Raw genomic sequence first — 25897 nt, 5'->3', positions numbered from 1 at the left:
AGACCAGCTAGCCAGTACTTTGTAATGAGTATTGGTAGTGAGTTCCTGTGAAAATTGTGGCTCTGTGACAGTTCCCCTGCTTGCAGAAGATGGAGAAAGGCGACACATTTCAGAAAGTCCTCTCAGCAGAATGTTCACTCTGGAATGTGAGGACTTGGGGACATAGAATTTCTTGTATCTGGAAAACGCAGTCAGGGAGACCATCTCCCTCCTGCTCAGTGAGAACCAGCGTACGTGGCCCCGTGCCGCCCCAGAGGCTGCCTCCTTCCTCTCGCTTCCCCTACGTTCATCTTCTAGCATCTGTTTCATCTGTAATAGTTACTTGCTCTGATAATTAGTGGTGAAGAATGCATTCTTCAGACACGCAAGCAGTGCGGGCAGGGCTTGGAGTTATAATTATCCTTCAGCCATTTGACTAGCAGCACATTTAGAACCAGTGAGTGAACACTGTAATCCCCCCTCATGTCCGATTTACCCATGTGGAAAATTGTGCTGTAATCCGCCCCCCTCTCAGCACCCACACACTAATTAATGAAGTTACTCCTCTGTGTTTTGCATAATGTCGGAAATCGAGAGCAGCTTCTGCTGGACACGCTTTGGAAATCTGTGCTTGGCTTAATGAAGCATCGCTGGTTTATTGGAGATGTTCTCAGATTCAGAAACTATTGGTGGGGTGTTTCTGGGCAAGGGGGTTGCAATTTATCTTTTTCTAGTTCTTCTAGGGCTAAAGGATGACAGCCCAGGAGAGGGTCAAGTGTGCCATCAGACAGTATCAGACAACTAGAATTTTCCTTAACAGAGGTCTGTATTTTGTATGACCACACTGCTGCTGAAACAGACTCGATAGAGCTTTTAAAAATATGTATGGAAGGAGACTCAGTTCTTCATAACAAGAGGGAGTTTGAACATCCCCAGCCCAAAGAAATGTTCATGTTTAAGGAGATGAAGATCCTGATTAGCCTGAGACAGTCCTCACATGTTGGATTCAGCTGTCCAGTTATCACCTTCGGCCCCGTAAGTCCGCACAGTTCCCGTGCAGCCACTGAACATTTTTAAAGACAAGATTGATGACTTTAAAACATTAACTTCTCACTCGTAATGTAGTTATCTTTATGAGGCACTTGATAGTTTCTTTGGAGATCTACTTCGGCTTCTGAGCGAGTTGATATGAGCGAACAGGTTGATGTTTACATGACGCGTGGCCTTAAGCATTCAAAAGCAAGTGCCGTAGTAGAGGTAGGGAATTCACTGGTGAGCTTCTCAGGTCCTGGGAAGCGGCCCACAGAGGCTAGCGGACAGACCAACTGTAGCAAGAGAATGCCAGGCTAGGTTCTAGGACCCCCTGATTAGATCCTGGTGATATAGCCAGCAGAGCCTCCCAATTGGCCCTGCATGCACTTTGAGGCCCAGATTCAGGTATCTTAATTGCTACATACCAACTGCCTGCTCCTCTCCATAATCTTTAAAATCATGACATTTTCCCAGGGACTTAGAAGCTAAAAGGCCACAGGATCCATTTTTAAATCCTTAGGTGAGTGCCAGTGTTGTGGCTTATTGAGTTAAGCCTCTGCCTGTGAAGCCAGCACCCTATGTTGGAGCACTCGTGGGAATCAGCTGCTGAGCTGCTGATCCAACTCCCTGCTAAATGTGCCTGAGAAAGTTCTGGATGATGGACCAAGCATTCAGGCCACGCCACCAATGTGAGAGACTAGAGTAAACTTCGAGGCTCCTGGCCTAGACCCAACTGTTGCGGTCATCTGGGGAGTGAGCCAGTCGGGGGGGGCCTCTCCCTCCCTCCACCTCTGTCTGTCACTCCGTCTTTCCAATCAATAAAAGGAATCTTTGAACAACAGCAGCAACAAATGTGGACTGTTTGCATAGTTTAAAAATGATGATGAATCTTATGTTCTTAAAAAAGACCACTAGAGGTCACAAGAGATCATGGGAAGAAAACGGTGCTTTGTTTTACAAATTCATATAAAAAGAAACATTTACCTAGTTGGTGCCAACTGGAAGTTCTCCTACTCTCTACTGAGATAGTATTCATGGAAAAGTTTGTCTTAATCTGAACACACTGGCTTTCTCATTCCCTATGGACTTTTTTCCCCCTTTCTTTATTGGTTTCTTAACACACACACATACACATGGGTTTGAAGAAATAGATACATTTCCAGTGATGACAGAAGTACTTTTTTCAGTGGTATATTTCTAATTCCTAATATATTGCTAATGAAATACAGATCCCGTATGGATAGGGAGAATAACACCAGTTAAGTGCTGGGAATGCCATGGTGGCTGCTGGTCGAGGCGTTTCCGAGCCACAGCCATGCAGGCCCAGTGGTTTCTTCGCTGGCAAGGAAGCAATGCCCACTCCTGGCAGAGGGGAGGTGCCCTTTAATGCAGGAATAGGACAGGCAGGTTCTTGAGTAGTGGAGCAGCCTTAAGACCTGCATGTACCCTAGGCACCCAGCCTGGCTGCTCTGGAAAGAATTCTGTGGGTTCTGGAACATGGCGGTGCCCCTGGGAAGACCCACTCAGTGGCCACAGTGGGTGGTGGGGATAGCCAGTGCATTTCCTGGCAGTCTGGGAGGAACAGCCAGCTTGTCCTTTGCTCTGCCATCTGGAGAATCTAGAAAGCACCATTCATTCCCCCCATGTTAGGAGGGGGCTGTTGGCTTTCTTTAGGTTTAGCTTGAAGATGGCTGGTGAAGAGGCAGGGGTCCCAGAAGTCACTCAGTCTGGTATGGGATGACCCTTGTGTTTTCCTTCCCCCAAAGGGGTCACGGGCATAATGGTGCCCAGATCCCGAGCAATATTCTCAGTGGAAAGAATGTATCTTGGTTTTTCAAAGTTTCATTTATTTTTGTTTGAAAGGCAGATTTTACAGAGAGAAAAGGAGAGATAGAGAGAGAGAGTTCTTCCATTCACTGGTTTACTCCCCAAATGGCCACAAAGGCTGGAGCTGAGCCAATATGAAGCCAGGAGCCAGGAGCTTCTCCAGGTCTCTCACACAAGTACAGGGTGTCAAGGCTTTGGGCCATCCTCTGATGCTTTCCCAGGCCACAAGCAGGGCTGGATTAGAAGTGAAGCGGGTGGGACTCAAACTGGGATGCAACACTGCATGTGAAGGATTAGGCTGCTGTGCTACTGTGCCAGTCCCAGGAGCATGGCTCTTCACTCGGAGAACCATGTTATTTCTACTGTACTGTGTGTGGATGAACCAGGACCCTGGTGAAGTACAACCTACTGGAGTGCCATGTGGCGTACGGGCGCCTGGCACTGCATTGCCACGTCCCAGTGTGACCCGGCTTTCCTGGCACCTGGCTGTCGTGGGCAGTACTCCTTGCCTTGGGACACTCACGTCTGGGCCTTTCCCTGTGCGACTCGTCTTCTAGTGCTGAGCGATTTGTTTCTGCGCAGCTGGACTTTGTCATGTGCCACTTGAGACTGCGAGGCTGATGCCATACGTTATTGTTAGCACTTGGGCTGATGCAAGCTCGTAAATTATCGATTACCCCAAGGAATGCCTCTAGCAGTACAAGCACCTTTTTGTTTTTTGGGGACAGGCTAAAGGAGTAGATTCTTCAAAACTCACAAGATTTGGATGTTTTCTTTTTTCTGCCAGAGGAGTTACTATGAGAATGGATACTTTGTTAATGGACTGCCAAGGGCTCATGATGAAAGTTAGGGTGCTGGCTTCTCTGAATGGTTTTTAAAAAGTCATGCTTTTTTTTTAAATCAAAAGGCAGAACAATATAAACACAGACACACACCGAGATAGATAGATAGATAGATAGATAGATAGATAGATAGATAGATAGATCGATCTATCTCCCATCTACTTGTTCACTTCCAAATGCCCACCCACAGCCAGTGCTAGGCTAGGTCAAAGCCAGTAGCCTGAACTGCATTTGCGTATCTCACATGAGTGGCAGGGGCCCAAGCACCTGAGCCTCCACCTGCTGCCTCCCAAGATGCATTAGCAGGGACCTGGATCGAAGTCGTGGTAGCCATGACTCAAACGTGCACTCCAATATGGGGAGCAGAATCACAATGCACATCCTGGCCTCTGGAATTTCATATCCATAAAAAGAGTCATTTTGTATCCAGCATGTAAGAAAAAGCTCATGTTCCATGTTTACTTTCAAAATAGTTCCCTGTGTGATTGTTGTCTTGACCTGCTTAAAATGATATCGAATTATCTTCCCACTGCTGAAAATCTTCTTTCTGTTTGTAAATGTTGGGGCAACTTCTTGTTTTTGGTAAAATCTTTGAAAATAAATGTATTGGTTATTTCCTCTTAGAATTTTTCTTTTAAGCAAACTCTTTTTACAGAGAAAAGCCACCTGTCAGGAGCTTTGATGGGTTATACACGTATTGTTTCTGGAAGGTAGCAGAATATTCTGGGTCCTCTCCTTGGGGCCCCTGCAGGCTCGATTGGGGAGCATGTGTTTGCCATGGGCACCCTACACACAAGATGCTGGACTCCAGTCAGCATTTCATCACTGCATCCTCACAGCTGTCCTTGTCTCCACCCTGTTTGTGGGCAAGAAAAACCAAGGCTTGGGATTGAAGTGACTTTGCTGGTGTTTCAGCTAGTGGAGTCAAAGGGCAAAGTGTAGGTGGGGGGGTGTCCCCATCAAACTTCCTGTGACCACCTCTCAGTACTGTCAGTACACAGGGCCCTGACAAGGTCCCAGCACAGGTTAAGTGCCCAGTCCTTGCTGTCTGTCACTGCTGTGCTGCAGGCTATGGGACTGCCAGGTGTATTCCCTAGCTGGGAAGATGTCATACCTTGGCCATGGGAAATCAACCCCAGAACTGGTAGTCACCTTATCATTGCATTCCCAGGAAAGGGGGTCAAAAGGAAGTGTCACTGGAGGGTGTGAGGTGGAGCTGTTTCTGGAAGGATGATGGAATTCAGAATGGGTGATGAGGTCAGAGCACTCAGTGAGGATAGAGGCAGGATGAGGGAAGATGGCAAGGGCCCCTTTAGGGGCAATGAGTATCATCAACTCATGTCATTGGTAGTAAAAGAGGAAAGTTGGAAGAAAATGACTTTGTACCCATCCCAGAAATGAGGGATAGGAGAGAGGAGAGCTTTGTAGAAGTTTATGCATGAGGGAGTGAGGTGAGGAAGGCAGAGCCTGAGCAGATGGAGTGACAGAGTTTATTGTTTCATTTGTTGGTGAGAAGCCAGTGCAGGGATGCTGTATTCTGCAGTTAGAAACCCATTGCACCTGCTAATGATAGGTGTCCTCCGGGTGTTTCATTGGGTCCTCCTGATCACCATTATTGTAATAATAGCAATATTATTACAAAGCTTAAAACCAAAGCCTCACCTGTTTTCTTATTGTTTACTATTTTTGTGTCAGATGGGATAAGTGTGGCATAGAGAAGAAGATCCATGTTCTGGGTCCCAATGGCAGAGGCAGGGTCCAGATTTAGGTGGTCTGGCTTCTCAGCTCAGGCAGTGGACACTATGCTGTGTGGCTGTTGCTCTAATCGGTCTTAACACCACAAATTTTTTTATGCATTTATGGTGGAGTCTTGGTGCATTTTGTCACTGACTCCACTGATAATTTTCCAGGTGATCCCAGACACATGAAAGCAGGTGTGCAAGTGGTCAAGGATGACTTTAAGGGCTAGAAAAATTACTAGAAAAATGACCACAGCCTCTGAAGTCCAGTCCTTCCCATTCCAAACACAGCTGGTGTTTGTTTCTGGGTCCCTATTTCATCCTCACCTCCTGAGAATTTCTTGGTTGGTCGCTACAATGAAATACCTTTGGCAGTTGCTTAAGCTCAGAACTTTGGGTGTTCAACTCCAGGACCAGGTAGTAGCATTGACTTGGCTTTCTTGCTGGCGAACCTGCCAAGTGGCACAGAGTAGTGTATGGCAGGAAACCTCTGTGGGCTTTTAAAAAGGTCACCTTGTCTCAGGTGTGGAGGCCAATCCAGGCCAGTCACCCCCAAAGGATTCACCTCCAAGCACTGTCGTTGGAACAAGTGGCCAGCACTCTGGTCTCCATTATGATAAGACACAGGACCAAACTTTTCACACAGGTGCCTTTGGGGAGCAGTCAGCATCCAAATTCTCACCCAAATAATACATGGTGACACCTGGACCACGTGGGAGATGACTACTCAGTGGGGGTGACATCAGGGCCAGGCCTGGTAAAACAAACCAACCCCCACAGAGATTCTGGGCACCTGGATAAGGAGAAGGCCCCCTTCCCCTGCACTGCACAGTGTGTTCTCCCAGTGTGTTGACAAGAGGCAACAGTGAGATGCCATTGGGGAGGCATGTTAATACTCCCCTGGGCAGACATCTTCTGTGAATGTTTTTTGTTTGTTTGATTTTTGGTTTTTTTGTTTTGTTTTTTTTCCTTCATAGACTATGCTCTGTTGGCTAACTCTGAGGTTGGGTAGAGTACCGACCTGACTTGGTTTCTAGACATGAGCATATTTCAGAAACCTAATAGAACAATGCAATTAGAAAGTAAGTTTATTTTGATGCAAAAAAAAGGGGCTTGCAACCAAGGGGTCTTTAGAAACATTCATGGGAAATGTACACTACCAAAAATGATGCATGAACTAAAAAAATATTTTTGTACCAAAATGAACTGCTCTTTGCGCTCCGTTGTCCACAAACTTTTAGAAGTAGCCCCACACATGTCTCTTCCATCATGATACGTACTGATTTTGATGAAACTACAGTGTCGCTGTACCAGTTGAGTGTGTCACTGGAAGTAAAATTTTCATTCTGGGAGTAGGTGGAAGCTTGCATTGAGCACACGTGGGGTTACCCAGTTCAGAGTTCAGATTTGGGGAGTGCGCAGTGGCGCAAATAGGGGTTTGTTTTAGGGAGAGAGGTGTGGCAGGACCAGTTGGATGCTGATCTCTTCACCAAGGCCTGGCCTCTCAGCTATTTAGTCTCTTGTTACTAATTTCCAAAAGCAGTGTCAAATTCTATTTTTTGTTTTTTTTTTTCTTCTGAGATTTTTTTTTTTTTCTGCAAAGGCTTTACCTAGTACACCACAGCAGCGGCCCCAAAAGTATCAAATTCATTGTCAGCCTAGCAGTTCCTGTGTGAAGGCTGGGCTTAGGGCAGCAGACCTGACTTCCTACCATGGCTCCGCTGCCACCTCTTCTGTCATTCCTCGGGGCAGGGCTGTCTTCCGTATGTAAGATGAGGGCCGGGCCTCCCCCCTTGGGTTTGCTGTGGGAAGTTCAGCACCAGATGATCTGGATAAAGTCCTGTATTTTTTATATGCGGGTACTTCAGAAAGTTTGTGGAGGGGCAGGCTGTTGGCAGAGTGGTTAATACACTGCATGGGCGACCTGTATCCCAGGTCATAGTGCCTGCCTTTGAGTGCTGGTTCCATCCCTAATTCTCACTTCCTGCTAATGTTGGTGGCAGCATACATTACAGCCAGTGTGGCCCCATAGACTCGGCCTAAACACATCTGCCCAGACAGTGCCCCTCTAGATCTCAACGTGGCATCCTCTGATCTCTTCACACATGTGGGTCTCAGCCACCTGTCCCTGCTCACGGAAATCTTCCCTGATGCTTCCTGGCTGCCCTGTCACTCTTCGTCCCAGAGTGGGCATGGCCCGTGTGAGACATCTGGAGTCGATTATGTGGATGACATTTCTTATCGTCAGAAAGAACTGCTAGAACAGTCAGTTCATTCCCCAAGGGTATTACCTTGTCCCTGGCACTCTGAGCGGGATCTGGCCTGTGGTAGGGAACCAACGCTGAACCCAGAGCTTTTCTGTTAAACAGAGTGGAAGATCATGACAACCTCATGCCCATATTTATGCGCCACGACACCATTCTGAAGGAGATGTATGGTGAATACTTCCTGGCCGAACTCATAGAGGCCCAAGATGAAGAAAACCATGCCGTTGTGAGTGAGGTTGGTTACCACCCTCTCCCCCAGTCTCCCTTAAGGTGGTGGTTTCGGGGGAAAGTGGGCCCTGAGAACAAGGAAAGAGGCTGCCCCGGTTTTGCTGAGCACCGCTGGAGCTGTTGAAGCCCCAGCTAGTGTTGGTGGCTTTAGGCTTCCTGTCATGAGGTCCTGCTGTATGCCGTTGGCTGCTGTCAGGTTTCTACCCTGCCCCTGAAAAGCAGGCATTGCAGTGAGCGGGAAAGGAAGACCTGCCGGGGGTGTAAGGGATTTCTGAGTGTCCTCAGATCCCAGACGTTTGCTCCACTTACAAGAAGCGATTAACAAAAAGCAATGTATGTTTCAACGTAATTTCACATTGGTGGAAGACCTGTAAACACCCAGCTTCCCTTAAGTGTTAACATTGTACCCTGTCCACCTTACCATCTTCTTGCTTATCGGAGTAATTAATCCGCCCATATATGCTTTTCTGAACCATTTCAGAGTAATTTGCAGACATAATGTCCGTTTACCTCTGGATATTTCAGTAAATGTTTTCTAAAAACAAGGATGTTCTCTTGCATGATCTTAGTACTTGATAAAAATGAGGCAATTACAATTTGTGCAATGCTATTATCAGACCTTTCTGAAATTCTGCTGACATTTCCAATAAGTCCTTTCTGGTGGAAATAAGTCTGGGTCTTTCATTGCTTTTGGATATCCTGTTTCTTCTGCTTCTTTCTTAAACAAGCAAAAACAAAAACAAAACACAAAATAAAAGCAGCCAGAAGCAGGAGTTCTCTGATTTGGATAACAAGGGAAGTTGGAGGGTTAGCTTCACATCACCAGTGGGGTTGGAGACCATGTATGTGCCACAGGGCTTGGAACCAAAATAGCCAAAGGACTCTCACCGCAAGAGACGAGTCATCCATACTCACGTGCAAAAGCTTCAAATGGACATTTATCCAGGAATCAGAAAGATTTAAAAATGGCCAGCAAACACACGAGAAGATGTGCTTCAGGAAATGCAAATCAAAACCACGCTTGAGATGGTTGTGTGAAAAAGAAAGGCAGTAGGGCCAGGGCTATGGCACCGAGTGGGTTCAGCCACCATCTGCGTGGCCAGCATGCCATGAGGGTTCTGGTTTGGGTCCTGGCTGCTCTACTTCTGATCCAGCTCTCTGCTGATGTGTCTAGGAAAGCAGTGGACGATGGCCCAAGTGCTTGGGCCACTGCACTCATGTGGAAGACCCAGAAGAAGCTCCCGACTGTGGCATGGTACAGCCTTAGCCATTTTGGCTACTTGAGGAGTGAACTAGTGGATGGAAGATTCTCTCTCTCTCTCTCTGTTCCAATTTTAGTATATGTGCTGCCGAAGCAAGCACCTCTCTGTAACTCTGCCTTTCAAGTAGATAAAATAAATCTCCCCTCCAAAAAAAATAAAAAGAAAGGCAGGCAGTAATCAGTGTTGGCAAGAATGTGGAGTAGTTGAGATGTTTATACATTGCTAGTGAGATTAAAACATGGTGCAAGTAGGTTGGAAAACAATGACCTTGTCCCCGTAAGAATTAAATGTGGAGTTACTATTTCACCCAGCCACTCTCTGCCTGGGGTTGAGGATGCATGCTCATAGGAAAACTCATACACAAATATTCACAGTAGAATTATTCACAATACTGCAAAGTGGAAACAGCCTATCTGTCCATCTGCTAGTGAATGGATCCATCAAAGGTGTTATACAATGGTATATTACTTGAAAAGATAGACAAATGTAACACTGGCACACAGTCTGTCATGTTTGAGCCTTGCAAATTATTGTGCATAAAAAAAACATGTTGTATGATCTCATTTCCATGAAAACTGCAATAGGTGAATCCATCTAGACAGAAAATAGGTTAGAGACCATCGAGTGGAATGGTTCTAGGGAAGGTGGCATTATGAAGTATCAAGTTAAAGCATATAAGCACTAGTTCAAGTCCTGGCTAACCCCCTTTTAATTCAGCTCACTGTTAAGTAGCTAACCAGCTAATAAGCCTGGGAAAAACCAGCCGGAAGTGTATAAGCCTCTGCACCCACATGGGAGACCCGGATGGAGTTCAGGCTCTTGGCTTCAGCCTGGCTCAGCTCTGACTGTTGCAGACATTTGGAGAGTGAACCAGCAGATGGAAGATCTGTCTGTCTCTCTCTTTCCCAAGTCCTCCTCATCTTTGTAACTGTGCCTTTCAAATAAATAAATGAATCTTACAAAGCAAATGATGGGTATTGGGTTTTTTTTGGGGGGGTGAGAGGGTGGTGTGGGGAGAAGAAACTGTTTTGGAATTAGTGATGATGGCTACGTAACTTTGTGGATATTCTAAAAGTTACTGAATTGCATATTTTTAAAGGGACTATTATAGCAAGTAGATTATATCAATTAAAAGAATCTGAGGCTAGGAATCAGTTTAGGTCAATTAAATCAATCTTGGCCAAGTACATACAGCACAATTATGATTTTAAAAAAAGTATTAGACAATAACTGACACATGCATACAGAAATATATATAAAGAGAGAGCACAAGCGTGAGAGAGCTTTTATTCACTGGCTTACTTCCAATTCCCTGCAAGAGCTGGACTTGCACTATGCTAAAGCCAGGATCCTTTAACTCCATCCAGGTCTCCCATAGAGGTGGCAAGGACCCACAGACTTGAACTGTCATCTGCTGCCTTCTAAAATGCATTAGCAGGCAGCTGGACCCCACTCCTGTCCTATCCCACCATTGTGTGCCAACATTAGAGCAAGGCCACAGGCCGAGGACTGCAGGCCTGGTGCTGCGCAGGCAGTAGGTGTCTGGCCCAGGTCCCACCAAGAAGCTCTGCTGCTTTAATTTGGGATGTGCCCTATGGGGCTCGGGTTGTGAGTTCAGCAGCACTCTCAAGATGGCAGGGCAGAGGCGGGCAGATGGACTTCCAGTCTCAATAGAATTATACCTGGTGAAGCCTTGTAGGGTTCAAAGTGAATTTTTTTTTTAAAAGATTGATATTTTTTATTGGAAAGGTGAATTTACAGAGATAAAGAACTTCCGTCTGCTGGTTCACTCCCCAAATGGCTGCAACAGCTGGAGCTGAGCCGATTAGGACCCAGGAGCTCCTTCCGGGTCTCCCACATGGGTGAGGGGTTGTCAGGCTTTGGACCCTGCACTACTGCCATCCCAGGCTCCAAGTAGGGTGCTGGATGGAAAGTGGGGCAGCCTGGTCTTGAACTGATGCCCATAAGGTCAGTTCTGTTAACAACCTCTCTGCTTGCCTCCCTGGACCTGCCCGTTAGAAGGACCCATGGGGAATGGTGTGCTGGAGCAAGCTTGGTTTTGCCCCCTGAGAGCTAATTGCTGAATCCTCAAGAACTTTGCAAGGTGCTTGTTAAGCATATCCATTAGTCAAAATTGAATTACAGAAATTCCAGAGTTAGAGAATTAATGAATACTCAAAAGCCACCACTTCCAGTTATTTCATTGTTCTCTCCGACCTGGGGGTTCTTGGGGTCGATGAGCTCACCTGTGGTTTCTACGTGCTCCTGTGCTGTTTTTCGTAACCCTCAAGCTCAGCAGCTTCCTGCTGCAGCCTGCAGTTGGCAATGGCACAGGCATCAGCTAAGGCTACAAATCTGGACTTTTCCCCACCTCAATGCTGAGTAGGCATTTACCAAGCTTTTGTCAACCACAGTAGCCAGAGACAACAGAGCAATGTGCCAGGACTTCTCTTCCCAGACCATCCCGTGGCAGTTGGAGGGCAGGTATATGTAGAAGGCATGTTCTGTTTGGAAAATCCTAGATGAGCAAAAGGGGCCTTTGTTGTGGCTGGAAGGCTACTGTCACCAGAGTTTGTGGCAAGTTCCTTATCATAACTAGGTCCTGGCTCAACTTGACATCTGGTGTTTAGTCCACGCAGGGATTTTAAGCAAGGGCCGCTGAAGGCCAAGGGTGTCCCCGGGGACATAAGGGCAAAGTGTCTGCTTTGGCATCATCCAGGGCATGGGCAGCAGTGGTCCAAATGGGCAAAGCTGACCAGCAGGCGGGCGAAAGCCTGCCAGGTCAGCCATCAGTTTGGCATCGAGAGGAGAAAGTCCAGCCAGCCATGGTCACAATGAGGACAAAACCCTCATTGTGAAAGATTGTCACCCCAAAGGGATGGGTGAGGGTGGGGCTTCTGACTGCAAGTGTGAGTGATAACATGTACGTGTTTCTAAATAAGCCTCTGCGAACAGGGCCGCTGCATAAAGCTTGCTCGCAGTCGGGGCTGTGTGCTTCATCCTGTCCTCATAGTACAAGCAAGAGCTATAATCTGCCGTGCAAGATCATTGGAGACACGTTGGTGGCGGAAAGGACCTGTGCCACTTGGAGGATAAATAAAACTGCCAATTAGTGCCTTTTCATGAGACCAGTTTTTTTTTTAACGTCAGTTAAATCAATTTATCATTTGTTTAAGAGAACACACATCCATATACAAAGATGCATTTGGATACTCTGGCAAATGCTCTTATTGACAAGCAGTGTTTCTCAAATTATGGGAAAGGAAGCAGCAGACATTTCCACCATGGGTCCCAGCTCTGTGGCAAATCTCTAATTGTGAATTTTGGTAAATTGTTACAACCCTGGATGAATGAAGGGAATATAACAGGTTGTAGAACTGGCGAGTGTTAAACCTTTGTTCCTAATGGCAAAACATGTTTTTCTCATTTTCATCAGAATGTGTGATCCATGCCATTTGAGATCAGATTCCAAACACAATGAGCCATTAGTGTAACAGCTCATTACTAACAGCAGTCTTATAAATAATACATTCTTATCAGGCGCATGCAGCCTGCCGCGAAGCCAGCGAAAGGTATTTCAGGCCACTGAAGTTTCCAGCGCGCCGGCGCGGCTGTAGATGAGAAGGACATCTCCATGTGAACCAAGATGGATGCCAATTTTCCCTGCCGGGAGTGAAGCTGGCCGTCTCTCTCTGCACATATGGTGGATGGATTGGTTAATCAGCGTCTGCTGAGTCTTGGGCCTAAAATTACAGAGAAGCCAGACAACTGCGGCTACACAGCCTTTTGTTCACGGGTGCACACAAGACAAACAACCACTAGTTATTTGGGGAAAAAATTAAAATGTTTATTTTGGACTTCTACTAAAGTGTCGATGGCTTTACAAAACAGCTGTGTAAACCCAGCCTTTAGCAGCAAGTGTCGTTTTGGGGGGACCTGTAAACAAAGGATTATGTATGGAAAAAATGATGTAAGATTTCTCTTGTGTTTCAGTATTAGGGAGAAAATAAGAGGAGATTCACATTTATTTTTCAAACACGTGTTTGAGAGCAAGTATGTTTTTTAGAAAGTTCATCTTACCTATTTGTGGGGGTGGTAGAGACAGGAACAGAGACAGAGAGGGATAGAGAGAGATCTTCCATCCATTGGTTCAGTCTCCATGTGCCTGCAAGCGCTGTGGCTTGGGGCTGTGCCAGGCCAAAGCCAAGAGCCAGGAACTCAGCTTGGATCTCCTTAGTGGGTGGCAGGAGCCCAGCTACTTGAGCCGTCCCCTTCTATATCCCAGCCTGCCCGTTAGCAAGAAGCTGGCATCGGGAGCGGAGCCAGACCTTGAACTCAGGCGCTCTGATATGGGTCGCAAGCATCCCAAGTGGTGTCTAGACTTCTATGGCAAGCACTTACCCCACAAACGGGTTTTAGCTGGAAGGGCTCCATCATAACAAAAACTCTAATACCAAATTTTATTTTTTCTGTGCATTTAAAGCAGCATTAAATTTAGCTTGACTTTCTAGTTAAGATATTAAAATAGCAGTCATTTACTCTGGCCACTTGTGGGCATTTGTTGCATTCTTGACAATAAAGGATACCTGTGTTTGTTGAGTTCTTTCTGAAAATGGAATGGTTATCTTAAAAAAGATGGGTAAAGGTAAGGCTGCTCCATGCAACTTTAGGACTCCAAATGGGTGCCGGTTCAGGTCCTGGCTCCCCCACTTCCAGTTTTCCTCCCTGTTAGTGACCAAGGAAAACAGTGGCAGAAGCCCCAATCCTGTGCCCACGTGGGAGACCTGGAGGAAACTCCTGGCTCCTGGCTGCGGCCTGGCCCAGCCCTTGCCATCGTGGCCATCAGTGGAGTGAGGCAGTGGATGGAAAATATTTCTCTCTGTAACTCTGACTTGAGACCAAGAGACGGTCCCTGGAATAACCTGTCTGACTGAGAACTGTGTCTGGTGGAGAGGAAGAAAGTGCATACGAGCCTTAAACTCAGGATGGGGTTTCCAAAAATTCATAAAGACACCGAATGGCTGAGGCTATGGACAAGGTAGAGTTTTTGCAGGACAAACAGGACAAGAAGGGCTAAAGTTACCAATAATTTCCTCTCAAGAATTCCGATAGTTTCCCTAAGTCACAACCCTTCTATGATTGTTCCCAAATGGTCATTCATCTGATGTTTTGAACTCACACATGCTGTGTGTGGCATTGGACACTAGAACCACCCAAATAAGGCACCTGCCCCTCGTGGATCTCAGCGTGCCTTCTAAGTCACCAGCCTTCCCCCTACCCATCAGGGGCTCGTGGAAGGGTCACCATGAAACCCATTCGGGTTCTTGGTAGAATAACAAGGTGTTTTGGGCGTTGCAGGTGGATGGCGAAGCTGTCGGTTTCATGAGCGTGTGCTCACGGGTGAACATGCAGCTGCTGCATGAGTGCTTCGACCTGAGACCCTTCCACGGCCTCTGCGTTCCCCACCCCGATGACATCCTGGATCTGCCGAAGGAGTCTAGCGTCGGAAGTCAAGGTACAGTGACCAGCACAGAGAATCAAGCAGGACACACAGCTGTGTGATTTGTGGCATCATAGAAGTTAGGGACTGTGTGCCAGGGAGCTACTATTGGAGACTTTCAGATAACTTGGGGACAGACTCACCAGTCTTTCTAGCTAGGAGTCAGCCACGCCTCTGGCTGCCGCCTTCCTGTCAACAGTAACCGAGACTGAGGCTCCAGAGAATAGTCTGTCTGTACTCTGTGTGTGTTTGTGTTTCTGGATAGAAGTCTCAAGTTCAAGGAAATACAATTTCTTTGAAATATGAATGAAAGTTCTTGTTAAAAGTGAGCACCCATTATTATGCTTTTTGTATTGTGTTTTAAGTACTTTGCCTATCTTGAAGGATTTCCATGTGCGTTACCTCATTACATCCTCAGAAATTGATGTACGGTAACTAGGGCAGGTGATGTTCTATTTGTTTTACACCTGCCCAAGCTCATGCAAGGTTTTAATGCTTGTGAGCAGCTGACCTAGCCCCCAGACACAGCCCCTCTGCTTCCATGGGAGCTGACATGGCTGGCCAGGTCAGCTTCTGTCTTAGCCTGCCTTGACTGAGAGCTGCACTTAACCCGTGACCTGTTTATTCATGTCAACGAGTCGCTTGACGAATTGACCCTTTCACGAGTAACTGTTGATCGATTCACTCACATCCCTCAGACTTTATTTTGATCTGTGTTTGTGCCTGGGACAACTCATGTCTCCTGGAATTATCAACCCTGTGTCCTTGAGCCGTTTACATGGTGGAATGCTGTTGCAACCTGCGTGCCTCGAAACTAACACTCCAGGAGCTGGTCTCCGGCTCCCTCATCCCACCCCCGTGACCATTGCCTCCTTCATCAACTCCCTCATCATTGGTTGTCTTTGCATCTTTGATCCACACTGGCCTTCTGAGAGAACCCAGATAAGGTCTCTATTGGGTTGATCTTTTCCTACCAGCTGTGAAAACATTTATTTGTATAGAACTGACTGGAGTTAGGGCATAACATCACCCTAGCTCTCTTCCCTCTCGGGTAGGAGGACTCAGAGATGTGAACTGCGGTCCATTTCCTAAATTCCCACACTGTGTCAAGTTCCAGCTGTCCACAGCTGTAATCTAGGTAAAAACCAGTGATTGATTGGTTGCCTTCCCTTCCCCACCTCCTCATTGTCCTAATTGTTGTTTCTACAATCACCACCCAAACAAACTACTTGGTTTCAACTCTCACTCAAGGCCAATTCCCACCAGCTATGGAAGTGACGACTTTCATACCAGTCTCAACATATTCTAGCAGAATTATGTCAAGATTCAATCTCTCACTTCTTTGATGATGTATCTATTTGAAAGGCAGACATACAAAAAGGGAGTGGGAGATACACACATACACACACCGACTCCATGCCTGCTGATTCACTCCACAGATGGCCCCAAGGGCTAGTGCTGGAGCCTGGAGCTTCATCCTAGTCTCCCACATGGGAAACAGGGGCCCAGATACTGGGATCATCTCCTGTTGTTCTTCTCAGGCTGTCAGCAGGGATCTGGATAAGAAATGGAGTAGCTGGGATGTGAACTGATGCCCCTTCAGGATGCTAGGATTGTAGACAGTGGCTCCACCTGCTACATTATTGTATCAGCCCCAAGACTCAACGTTCTTAAGCCACTACCATGACCCTTCTTTCTCTAGTCCCTTACAAGCCTTATGACACCTGCTTTTTCCATTGTTTCATTGAATTTAAAACTAGCTGTGCTTGTTGAATTTGCACTGCACCTAAAAAATGTGTGCCTGTGCTCATAGCTCATTATTTTGCATGCATAACCTATTAGATACTTGTAATCTTTTATTTTCATGTGCTAAATCTTGGGTACAATACTAGGACCAATAGGATGTGGTTGTCCCAGTGTAGGGAAAAATTAGTAAAAGTTTATAAGAGGTGTTACTTTGTTCAGTGGATAACCTAATTTAGAAGGAGTACATTTCCAGGGACAGGTGTTACAGTTCAGTGGGTTAAATTGCTGTTGCTTTATGACACCTGCCTTCCATACTGACGTGCCAGCTCAAGTGTCAGTAACTGTTTCTGATTGAACTCCCTTTTAATGCATCTCAGGAGGCATCAGATGATGGTCTAGACTTGGGCCTCTGCTATCCACGTGGACACGCTGGGTAGGGTTCTGGCTTCTTGGCCGCCTCCTGGTCCATCTTTGGCTATTGTGGGAACTTGGGGAGTGAACCAGTGCAGTGCATGGAAGACCTGAATCTCTGCCTCTCTCACACTCACACTGACACGCAGGGATTCTGCCTTTCAAGTAGATAGAAAATAGACATGTTATTTTTTTAAAAAGTATTGCTGAATTTCCAGGATATTGGAAGACTTTGTAAGAAAACAGGAAAGTGATAGTCTGAAGAAGGTTTCCTGCTTATGGAGAGATTCACTAAAAGAGGCCTAAGAGCCCCGTAAATGTGAACACCTCTGAAAATACATGGAACCACATCAAGATGTTCCGTATGCCTGACGGTTAATGAATATTCTCTGTCAGTGACAATAAAATGGCTCAAAACAATATTTTATTTTTCCAGCTGGCCCCCACCGCTGGCCCTGCATGTCATTTGCCAGTCAAGCTGTGTCCTTTGTTAGCCACAGCCTCACAATGAAGACTTTTGGAATCAGAACTGGGCTGGCAATTTTCTTGACAAGGCATGAGGCAAAGTAGGGCACAGCCTGCATTTCTACAGCTGTATTGGCATTGCTTCGTCCAAATAGTTAAAATTTTAAAAAGCCAAAGCAAACAGAAAACCTTTTGTTCTGACTGTTGGTCCAGTGTAATCCAGGCAGCACATATCTCGCTTTTCAAAGACCCCTGCTTGGTGCAGACCTGGACGTCTCGGCGCACACCCGCTGCCCACCTCACGGAGTCTTTGTAGGACTTGATGGGCCCCTTGGCAGGGAAAAGGGTTACCAGAGAGAATCAAAAGGATCAGCCCAAGCCCTAGTTACCAAGCCATCCAGGGGAAGCGCTGCTGACGCTCTGTGTAAAAAGCTCACGTCCCCATGTCCAATACAACAGATGTTGCCTTTGCATTGTTGCTGTTAGCAGCTATTTATGTCTTACATTTTTATCCATTACACGTAAGTTTGCATCTTCTCTCAATTTCTCTTTTCTGTTAGGCTGGGAAGCACATGAAAGCTCTCTTTAGGTGCCACAACTGAAAAGAAAAGAAAAAAAAGAGGAGGGGGGGGTTTAAATTCTCTTCCTTGTTACATATTAAACAGCCCGAGGTCTTCTGGCCTGTCTCCCTAGGGTTGCATTTTATATTCCTGATTCCCTGCTATTTTGCTTGGCTGATCCTTTGACGCGGATGCCGGTAGGAATGCAGCTCTCCCGGACAGAGCAAGGCAGTTTTCCTGCCAGTGTATTGCTTCATAGATCTCAGAACATACAGTTGGACATCCTAGACGCTAGTCTTTTGACTCCTATTGTGTAGTGATTTGCAGTGAGTTGTCATTATAAAGTTCCACTGACCGTGGCTTATGCCACAGAAATGTCATCTTCTCCTGACATGGGGCCAGAAGTCTGAGAGGGAGGATTGAACAGGGTTGGGAGCATCTGAAGCCTCTCTCATTTGCAAGTGGCATCCTCTCCCTATGTCTTCCTCTGCAAGAACAGCCACTGAGGGTTAAGACTTCACCATTTTTTCTTGCGGTAGAGCGTGAGACACATAGTGAAGGGAGAAAATCAAACTAAGGAAGTCTTGGTTCGAGGCACTTGGAGCGGGGTCAGGAGGCTATTGTAAAACCAGGTTCTATCTGCAGGCTAAACTTGGAACTGGGCTGTCTGGTAGGACCACAACATCCCCATTGTGTTGAACTCTGGCCTGGGGTAAATTGCCATCCTTGAGCATTTGCTAGTTGTGGGGAAAGACTTGCCCTGCTTCCCCTAGGCCACCTGTTGGTTGAGACAACCCTTAGTCCCTTTCTTACAGGACAAGCTCAACTCTGGTAATTGCCAGTCACAATTCTTGAGAAACAGATGATGCACTTGCCACCATCTTGCTTTGGGAATCATTTGCTACGGCCGCCATCATGCAAGACCTCAAAGTGCATTTTTCAAGACTGTTTTGGTCTTTGTTTTTCCAGTTTACAATCTGAATTAGCCCCAGATGAATGTAATTTTAAAAAATTACTGATTTTTTTAAATTGGAAAGGCAGATTCACAGAGAGAAGAGGAGACTGACCGAAGGACTTTCCATCCATTGGTTTGCTCCCCAAGTGATCTGAAGCCAGGATCTGGGAGCTTCTTCCAGGTCTCCCGTAAGAGTGCAGGGTCCCATGACTTTGGAACGTCCTTGACTGTTTTCCCAGACCAAAAGCAGGATTGGGAAGTGGAGCAGCCAAGACATGAATTGGCACCCATATGGAATCCCAGTGCTTACAAGGCAAAGGATTGCCCAATTGAGCCATTGTACCATGCCCCAGATAAATGTCATTTTCTATATTCTAGATCAGGTCGATTCTTATCCTTGTCCCAAGAGGCTCTGTGATGCCACTCCTTATTTTTCTGCTCCCTAATAGGATGGCAGGATGCATTCAGAGTAGGGGCTACATTGATATTTAAATCACCCAGTCTCTACAGCCTCCCTGCCCTGGGTGTGGTTGTTGTACCTAGGTTTTGAGATCCCCATAAAATTGTCAGGAGCCGGAAGTCGATGCAAACACATAAGGGCAGTTTATTCAGGCTAGCCTAGGCTCCAAGCCATCACCCCAGCCCAAGAGGACTGGGGAGCATCAGAAGCTGAAGCAGTATCAGCAGCTAAAAAGCAGTGGCAGAAGCAGCAGAAGGGGCATAAAAAGGGGTAGAGGGGCAAAAGAAGGGCCCAGGTTGGACAGCACAGGGTTTTTATACATTTCAGGCCAATTCCACACAATTCCACAGTCATGATTGGTCAGTTTAACTATTAACTTTTAAAAAGAGCAAGTTGGCAGGCTTCTGTTGGTGGGTTTGAAGCAAGCAACCTTCAAATAGTTCAAACTGGTGGGTTGTGGAATGGTGAGCAAGTCTTATCTAAAAAGCACACCAGGGGCTCCTTCCTGAGGAGTGCTCTGCCTACATGACCTGCCAGGTGTCATGTAGACTGTCAGGCCTGGAGTTCACACAAACCCCAGCCGAGCAAGTAAGGCAGAAATCTCAAAAACAGAAAACACTGAGGTTCCTCATGGTCAGTGACGCTTACTGCCCCTGGAGTGGGCTCATCGCCCCTTGACCCGGCAATCTCTTGGGCTTCACACCCTAGTTCTCATTCTTCCCACCATCTTTCCTCCTCCCCTGGATGCTATGATGTGGTTCTGGGTGTCTTGGAACTAAGGCGACAAGGCTATGACAATAATGCAGATTAAGGGGCAGCAGCAGTATCTGTTTCACCTCATGTTTATGCGATGCCTAATACATCAACTTAGGTTTGTTAAGATTGGAATTTTATTCTTTTTTCTATTTTATTTATTTCTAGTTTTTAGCCACATGAATGTCTAAAGTATGTGAAGGTAGCAAAATCACATTGTCTTCTAAAGCTTTTAACCAGTTGTGATTGTCTAGGATTAACTCTGTGAGTGCTAATGTAGAGATGTTGATAAGACAAGGTAAGAATGCCAGACCTATGCCCGGTCATATTCAAGGCCTATGGTCTAGAGGGTGTCAGGATGGATCCTGCCAGTCAGAGCTGCCAGGGACAGGGTGCCCAAGGCCTCTCGATGAACCTCTTGGTTTATCAAGCACAGACCCATTCTGGCACTGCCCTCCATCCCCTCTCTGTCTTCAAGGATGGTGGCGGCAGCGACACCTGATGGTGACCACTTAAAAGCCTATTATTTTGCCCGGAGCAAACTAACTGGGACCCACATTCCTCTAGCACTCTTCAGCTCTGGAAGCTGCCTGGGATGTGACTGGGTCTCACCCTCCTACAGTCAGACGCCTTTCCCAACTGGCGGGAACAACAAATACGTTTTTTTTTACCCAGGGTCTGAAGGTCTCCGGAAAGAAAAGTGGCTTTATTCATATTCGTTATGAGTATTATGTGCTGGGATTATTTTCTCAGTAGGCGGTGTCTCTTTTCACCCATATTTATGAAGCAGGGAAGAAGGCATTTAATGAATTTCAAGAGTGTATTTGACTGTAAAACACATCTCAGTATATTCACATGTAAATAACCCTTTCATTTGTTCTCTCTGGTGACCTTTTTTTCCCCCCCTTTCTTCTGGGGGTAGATCACAGTTTGTTGTTGTTTTCCATTTCCAAATGGGAGGCTGAATGATAATAATGAAAGATTATGCCAAAAAAGTCCACGTTTAAAATAATGTTGATATGCCACTTGTGTTGCAGGATAATTATAGTAATTTGGCTATTACACTATATGGAGTCAGGAGGTGCTTGCTAGAAAACACGGCGATAGGGGTGATTCAAGGGATTTTCATCCCAACTGGCTGTTTGATCCCGCTGACTTTTCTGTTGAAAATCAATTGCTTGCCGGGAAGACTGTGAATTTCCCCTTGATTAAATTGGCCGGCAGGGGGACTACAACCACCGTATCAGGATCGCTGTGCGTTCCTTGTGTTTACAAAGGATTTTTTGATGACTCTTAAAATATCACAGACCAAATTTTAATCTGCGCGAAGTGACTATTTTTAAGGAAGCAATTATTAAAAAAGAAAGAAAAAAGTAATAGTCTTGGCAATGACAATAAGCAAAGGAAGGTTTCTGAATTTAAATGCCTAGGAGGAGCCAGTCACTTTGCTTCTGGGTGGAAATCCTTCAGCCCCCCTCTGCATTTTGCTCACTCCTCTGGCACCTTCAGACCTTCAAAGACAACTGGACTCATTCAGCTAAAAAAAGGACCCAAACACCACCCACGTCCTCTGGAGCTGTTACTAGATTCAGGATTTCTGTATTATTATTATTATTAAGATTTATTTTTTTTAAAGATTTATTTATTTTATTACAAAGTGAGATATACAGAGAAGAGGAGAGACAGAGAGGAAGATCTTCTGTCCGATGATTCACTCCCCAAGTGAGCCGCAATGGCCTGTGCTGCGCCTATCCGAAGCCGGGAACCTGGAACCTCTTCCGGGTCTCCCACACGGGTGCAGGGTCCCAAAGCTTTGGGCCGTCCTCAACTGCTTTCCCAGGCCACAAGCAGGGAGCTGGATGGGAAGTAGAGCTGCCGGGACTAGAACTGGCGCCCATATGGGATCCCGGGGCGTTCAAGGCGAGGACCTTAGCCACTAGGCCACGCCGCCAGACCCGCTTTATTTATTTTTATTTGAAAGGCAGATTTATAGAGAGGAGGAGATACAGAGGGGAAAAGATCTTTCCACTAATTCACTCCCCAAATGACTTCAACAACTGGAGCTGAGCTGATCTGAAGTCAGGAGCCATGAGCCTCCTCAGGGCCTTCCACGTGAGTGCAGGGTTCCAAGGCTTTGGGCCATCCTTCTCTGCTTTTTTAAGATCAATTTTACATGTCTGAAAGTCCGAGTGACACAGAGAAGGGTTGAAATAGAAAGATCTTCTGTCTATTGGTTCATTCCCTTAAATGGCCTGCATGGCCTGTACTGGATCAGACTGAAACCAGGAACCCCACTTGGGCCATCTTCCACTACTTTTCCCACTTGTACTTGCAGACAGCTAGGTCAGAAGTGGAGCAGCCCACTCTAGTGGAAAATGCCAGGGTCCTCAGCAGAGCTTAACCCCTGTGTCACAACACTGCCTCTTTAGTTTTGTTCCTCAGTGTGAATTTCACATGGTACACATGGAACTCTCAGTTCTTAGTGCATCTTCTCTGGGTTGATACCTTTTCAGTCTGTCCCATTATTGATGAAATGTCCTTTTGAATACTAGATAAAACTGGCTTGGACCTGGTGTGATGGTTCAGTGACTAAATCCTTGCCTTGTGTGTGCCGGAATCCCATATGGGCTTTAGTTCGTGTCCCAGTTACTTTACATCCCATCCGGCTTCCTACTTGTGGCCTGGGAAAGCAGTGGAAGATGGTTCAAAGCCTTGGGAGCCTGCACCTACGTGGGAGACCTGGAAGAAATTCCTACCTCCTGGCTTTGGATCAGCCCAGTTCCAGCCTATGTAGCCCAGCCCGGCCCTCCCCAAACCCACGCCACACCCGTGCCGAGGGAGATTGAAGCTGTGTTCAGCCCAGGACAATGCACCAATTCTGGCACTCACGTTCACTGATGGAAATTCCAGCCCAGCTAGGATGTCCCCTTAGCTCCCCAACCAGGCATGTTCCCAGCCACTATACTTCTGCATGCCAACAGATATTGCTGTTCTACATTGGTGAGTCTACATATTGCTCTGCAGATTCTACCCCCAGACCCAATTCACTCATATATTTGTTGAATTCTTGGCCCAGCTTCACAGAATCGGTTTGCTTTTCTGACACTCTCTGGTGGGTTCCATGTTGTAGCCCTTCAAGTAGAGTGGTCTCGTCCATGGAACTTCAGAGAAGTCATTCCTTGCCTGGACCTGAAGTCTAAGGTCTTTGCTGATCTCCACCTGTACCATCTCTCAGATTCCCTGTAAGCCCCACACTCCCAAGATCCCAGAGAATATTGCTGGGCAGCTCATGGGCTTCACCCAGGTACCGTTGGTGTACAGGCTGTTCGGCTGGGTCCTCCCAGCAGCTGCCATACAGCTGGGAGAGTCGAGCACCCAGGCCTCCAGCTTCAGGCTCACCTGGGCTGCCCCTGTCGCCCTAGTTTTACAGAAAGTATCTTTGGAAACTGATGAAGGCTCTTGGAGGTGAGGTTGTCCTGGCCTATCCAAGGGGCCCTAAGCACTTTCACAGGGTCCCTGATGAAGCAGAGAGGGACAACGCCACATGGTCAGGTCAGGGAAGCAGAACCTGGAAAAGCACAGCCACAAATCCAGGAATGCAGCCGCCTCCCAGGAGTGGGAGAGGCCAGGGATTTGTTCCTGGAGCCAGTGGGATGGATGACACCTCAGGATCGATCTTGGAGAGCACGTATTTCTGGCTCCTGGCCTCCAGAACCAAGATAGAATAAATTTCCACCGTTATAAACCGCTAAGTGAGTGATAATTGGTGAGAGCAGCCACAGGAAAGCAACACAATTACAAAGAAGACAAGGGTAGGAGGCCAGCCAAGGAAGAGAAACGACTTCTTCACCCTGCAGCAAGGCTTGAGAGAGTGGTGAGTGCTGCTTGTTTCTTGCCTTGTCCTGGTTCAGGGCTCCTCGTTGTGGTTCATCTCCATCTATGAGGAAGGGGGAATCTCCCAAGGTTTGGTTTCCTAATTTAGGATTGTGTTGTTTACTTAACAACCGCTTCAGCAATGCAAGGACCTGCCCCGACACCCTACAATGTTGCTGTCTCACAGATGGCACGTGTGAAACAGATACTTTTAAATGGCCAAAGAAACAAATAGGGGCCCATTTTGCATAAGAGATGGGGCTGGAAACAGAACTGAACTAGCAACTGAAACCACCCTATGTGCGTAGGCTAATGTGGGTGACTGACAGAGTCAGACCCCACACTGGCAAGCATACACAAGAGTCAGGTCTGGGATCACCTCAGATGAGTTTCTTTGGGGATCTCCCCAACTGAACTGCTGAACTCAGAACTCCAACCATTGGAAGAATCGCAGGTCTGTGGTCTGATTGTAGAGTGTTTATATCAGAATTGGGCCTCCTCATGGCTAAGATGGAGCAGTGGACAGCATAACCAGATGCACATGGAGGATTTGGCAGTCTATTGTGGCCTACACAGGACATGTGATACATAACAGAGGATGGAGGGCAGAACAAATTGGTCAACTTCCCCAGCCAAACGTTGAGAGTAAATATCTGGTTGAATGGAGACTCTTAGGATGGACTATGTCAGCCAATAGATTTTGGAAGGATTTCCTCATGCTTGGAGCAGTGAGATCAACAGCATTTCAGAACTATCAAAACCACTTGAGCAGAAACCACGGAGCATGCTCTGCATCAGGGACCCTGGAATGATATCAGGTGGCCATTCCCTATCCCTGGGTATTGATGTGGTTAGGGTGCTGGGTGTCACTTTTCCCCATCTCTCCCCTCCTTCCCCCAGATACAGGAAGAAGAAAAAGAAAATTGGAAACAATGGTTTCATCCACTTTCCCCTAATCCTTGGCGCTTCCCAACCTGATCAAAATTTTAAAAAACAAAGAAAAATACACAAATAAGGGCCCATATGCTGTGCTTTGTGTACATCTCTAATCTAGCAACTTTTTTTAAAAAGATTTATTCATTTTATTACAGCCAGATATACACAGAGGAGGAGAGACAGAGAGGAAGATCCTCCGTCCGATGATTCACTCCCCAAGTGAGCCTCAACGGGCCGATGCGCGCCGATCCGAAGCCGGGAACCTGGAACCTCTTCCAGGTCTCCCACGCGGGTGCAGGGTCCCAATGCATTGGGCCGTCCTCAACTGCTTTCCCAGGCCACAGGCAGGGAGCTGGATGGGAAGTGGAGCCGCCGGGACTAGAACCGGCACCCATATGGGATCTCGGGGCCTTCAAGGCGAGGACTTCAGCCACTAGACCATGCCGCCGGGCCCCTCTAGCAACTTTTATACTAAGATTATGTTTGTGTGCATATATGTGTACGTATTGCTCATGACCCTTAGTCACTTGGGAGCCAGTTAGCATCTTCTACATCTTATTCATTCTTTGCTTCTGGCTACCTCATAGGATGTCTAGAACTGGTTCTCCACTGAACTGAATGATTTAACTTAATTTCTAATCGTTTCCCACCCCTCCTCTTAAAACCAAACACCGTAAACTCATTTGATTTTTCTGAACTAGTCTTTTTTTTTATTCAAGTTTTTTTTCTGAAATTGTAACATTAAGGTACTAAACAAAGCAACTGTTGTGTAATATTTTCAAGATATTTACTTTCATAGCTAAACATTCAGTTTCCATATACGACATTAGTAACGTATGAAAGAGTCCCTTACAAAAGTTTAGGGTAATGCACTTAGAGCTGAGTTCATTTTGATCTCTTGTCTTCCCCAGCTGTAGTTGTGGTTATGGCTTTAGTATGCATCCTTCTAGACCTCTCACTTAGGCTTCTGTACGCTAACCGTGGATTCATTCTAGCCTGTAGCCATGTTTTTCTGTGTAAATGGGTACGCAGTGTTTAGAGATGAGCTCCTCCACATGGCTT

General features: G+C 46.5%; 1 protein-coding gene across 1 annotated transcript in view; it reads left to right on the top strand.

Moving 5' to 3' along the window:
- CFAP61 (cilia and flagella associated protein 61) overlaps positions 1–25897 on the top strand; it is a 184700-nt gene that overhangs the window by 15311 nt on the left and 143492 nt on the right. The window contains exons 7-8 of the mRNA XM_058679390.1: positions 7789–7921; positions 14535–14691. Of these exons, the coding sequence (XP_058535373.1) occupies positions 7789–7921; positions 14535–14691 (290 nt within the window). The remainder of the gene's footprint in view (positions 1–7788; positions 7922–14534; positions 14692–25897) is intronic.

Source organism: Ochotona princeps, chromosome 22 (genome assembly GCF_030435755.1).
Source record: "Ochotona princeps isolate mOchPri1 chromosome 22, mOchPri1.hap1, whole genome shotgun sequence".
Taxonomy (NCBI): domain Eukaryota; kingdom Metazoa; phylum Chordata; class Mammalia; order Lagomorpha; family Ochotonidae; genus Ochotona; species Ochotona princeps.
The sequence above is the reverse complement of the archived record's forward strand: the minus strand, read 5'-3'. Positions and strand labels throughout refer to the sequence as shown.